Source organism: Vombatus ursinus, unplaced genomic scaffold (genome assembly GCF_900497805.2).
Source record: "Vombatus ursinus unplaced genomic scaffold, bare-nosed wombat genome assembly UNPS02000086.1, whole genome shotgun sequence".
Taxonomy (NCBI): Eukaryota; Metazoa; Chordata; class Mammalia; order Diprotodontia; family Vombatidae; genus Vombatus; species Vombatus ursinus.
This window is the reverse complement of record NW_020939864.1, coordinates 1-3,315: the sequence shown is the minus strand read 5'-3', so window position 1 is coordinate 3,315 and position 3,315 is coordinate 1. Positions and strand designations below refer to the sequence as shown.

The 3,315-nt window shown below is 45.7% G+C and overlaps 1 protein-coding gene across 1 annotated transcript; it reads right to left on the bottom strand.

Annotated features, from left to right (window-relative positions):
• Positions 1-6: 6 nt before the first annotated feature.
• On the bottom strand, positions 7-3,309 carry LOC114053185 (SWI/SNF-related matrix-associated actin-dependent regulator of chromatin subfamily D member 1-like). Its single transcript, XM_027876443.1, has 6 exons — positions 3,229-3,309; positions 3,041-3,138; positions 2,462-2,597; positions 1,762-1,884; positions 678-779; positions 7-538 (listed from the first exon to the last, which is right to left on the bottom strand). Exons 2-6 carry the CDS (start codon positions 3,118-3,120, stop codon positions 485-487), a joined length of 495 nt encoding a protein of 164 aa, XP_027732244.1. The 5' UTR covers positions 3,121-3,138; positions 3,229-3,309; the 3' UTR covers positions 7-484.
• Positions 3,310-3,315: the final 6 nt, after the last annotated feature.

Genomic DNA, 3,315 nt, shown 5'->3' with positions numbered 1-3,315 from the left:
GTTTGTACCAAACTGATGAAAGAAAATGGGATTCTATATAGGGACAACCAAAACCAACTAACTTACAGAATGCCCCCTGGTCCAGACCTGGGAAAAGGGACTATGGCCCTCAATCCTGGGTCTCTTAAGGGCAAGATGAGTTTAGTTGTTTCCCTTGAAGATCACTTAGCCTTAGGCCAGTCCATTCAGAGCACTGATTACCACTATAAATTCTCTCACTAATACTAACTAGAGGTCCTATGTAGACCAGGAAAAGGGAGAGGCACATGGGAGTTTTGTGAGGCAAAGGGGAGTTGGAGAGACTGGGGAGGAGAATATTTGTCTCTTGAGACAGAAATGTGGGACCCTCTTCGTCTTGGTGTCATCCTTCAACCAGCAGCTTCCCCTGGGGGACCCCCAGGCAAGGCTAGGGCAGGAGCCATGGGGAGGCACGAGAGCCTAAACGAAGAACTGGTGTGGCCGGGCTGAGGACGGAGGAAGGGCCTTATGTATTTCGGATGCCCAGGGCCTGCTCCAGTTCCTGCCGTCTCTGTTGCACCTGGGGGGGGAAAGGAGAGGGAGGCTGGGGGCAAGCAGGCCTATAGGTTGGGACCTGACATCCCCGACTTCCACATGGGAAGTAACAGGCCCAGGCTGCTTGCTCTGTCAGTTCTCTTTTGGTCTCCTCAGGTACCTACCTTAGAGTAGAAGTATCTGCATACAGCCTCCTGAGCCCATGGCTGGAAGTAGAACTCAGCTCGGCGCTCCTCCTCTGGGTTACCCACTACATCAGTCATGGTCTAGAGAAGTGGGGAAGGGCAAACTCATTCTTAGTCTAAGCTATCACTCCACACCTAGATTAGTAACAGCCTCACAGGTGTACTCCTTGACTTCAGGCTAGAATAAGTACTCTTAAGTGCTATTCACCAGTCATTCTCTTACTCAAACATCTTTAATGGCTCTTTGTTTCCAATTCTACCATCTAAACATCTCTTCCTAATTTTCAAGAGACTCCTCTATAACCCGCCCAACCTTATTTTACTTATTACCTGTTTTAGACAGATTAGTCTCTGAGCTATCCCATCAGTCTAATAGTGGTCATACTTGGTTCACGGTCCCTCCTCCTTAAAATGCTCTTCTACCCTCCCAATCTGAATTCTACTCATCCTCTAAGATGCAGTCCAAGTTCCATCTTTTCCATGAAGCATTCCCTGACTAGCCCAATCTTCATTGATCTCGTTCTCCTCTGAATTCCTAGCACAATTCACATTTATAAAAAAGCTTTAAGGTTTTCCAAGTGCTTCAGTCACAACAATCTCTACCATATAATTATATACTGTTTTTGCATTGTTTGTTACTGTTGCTTTATATGAATTGGTCTTGCCTCTCCAATTAGAGCAAGGACCCAGCTAGGCGGCACAGTGGATAGAGCACCGGCCCTGGAGTGAGGAAGACCTGAGTTCAAATCCGACCTCAGACGTTTGACACTTACTAGCTGTGTGACCTTGGGCAAGTCACTTAACCCCAACTGCCTCAACAAAAATAAATAAACAACGAGGGCAAGGACCATACTGAGTACTTCTATATCATCCACAGCACCTAGGACAGTGCTGATTGCATAGCAGGCAATGCAATAATATCTGTTGATTATTTAAACCTCCATTTCCCTACCTAAAATTAAAGAGCATGAAATCTTTAGGAATCTGGTTCCGACAGCTACTTCTCCTGTTCCTATCCCGGCAGAAATAAGACAAATTTGTGACCCCTGTCTGAATGCATTACCTTCAGATCCCGGCACTGGGACTGAAGCCAGTCATTGATGAAGCCCTGAGGGTCTCTTGCAAAACTCAGCATGAACTCTCTCTGGGTTTTCAGCTGGTTGATGGTCTCTATTGTCTCATGGATCTAAGGATAAGGATATGCTTAAACAGTCTGGATTTAAGAAAATCATGGTATTTTTTTCTTATGAATATCATCTTTTATTTGTATAGTGCTTGATAGTTTGCAAAATACTTTCACACGTAGTATCTTCTCTGATCTCACCACAGGGAAATGGAGCAGATGGTATGAGTCCCACTTTACAAATTAAAGAAACTGAGGGTCAGAGATGTGAAGTGACTTCACACACGCAAAGCCAAGTATTCAGTAAGGAGCAAAATAAGGACTACAAGCCAAGTCTTTTAACTTTAGTTCAGAGAACTCTTCCCTGTACTATGATCGCTTTCCGAGGTTAAAGGCAGGTGCTCCTTCATGACTCATCTGTGCTACTCCGTACTCTGGAAAAGTCTGCTTCACAACATGATTCACATATAGCTACGTACATAGTGAACCTTTAGTTCACCACTCTGTCTCAAAAAAAAAAATCTGAGGGCAGACAAGTCTGTAAAGTGGGTCCTTGAGGTCTATGAAGAGGCAAAACTGGCCTAGCGACTCTGACTAGGAAAACCCATGGCACCCAAACTACCTGGGCAGAGGATCTTACCTTGTTGTCGAGAGCAGCAATTTCCTGCTGGCTTGCAGTAGATAGCAGGAAGGAGTTCATCTGGGTCTTAAGGGTATCATCCACTTCCACATCAATGTCATAACAGGCAGTTTTCTTCTGGTCATTGGGGTCAACACTGAGAAAGAAATCATAGTAGTGTGGTGAAAGGAATGCCTCCAAAAACGCAGTTACTGAGGTCTAGAAAGAGGCTTCTAATTCTGTATCTCTGAGATAAGAACAGTCTAGCTTCTAGTGATCCAATTCACACTGTTTGCAGAACCTTGGGTTACATGCTAGGTGATGGTACCCCAACGAGAGAGAAAAAGAACTGAACACCGAAGCAATGAAACCTGAAAAATGGTCCCAGGCTCGGCTATAAAAAGAAGTCACTTTAAGGCTATGAGGCTCTGGAGATGCCTTCCTCATTCAACCTCTGCCCAAGAGTGAAGGGGGAAAATGGAGAACTTCAGCTCCTGCCTCCTCATTACAGGAAAAAGAAGGCTTGAATCCTCCCACCCTCCAGTCCCTCGCTCTTCAGCAAAGAAATGTCTTGTTGTCTTGTTGCTACCATGCCCCCACCTGATGACGTGATTAATGATGATGGGCTCTGGTGGCATAAGCAAGGCATGGAGCCGCTGGGGGATCTCTGAGAACTTCATCCGTTGCGACTCGAATATCTACAGGAAGAAGCAATTTAAGGCTGAGGACACATAGGGTCCCTGCCAGAACACAGTGTACTCTAACTGAAGAGCAGAACCCTCACTCACCTGCTGGAGGTATTTATCACAGATAACGAACTCCCGTTCGTGGGGGTCCTGAAGCTTATGAGTCTTGATGTACTGCCACAGTGCTTG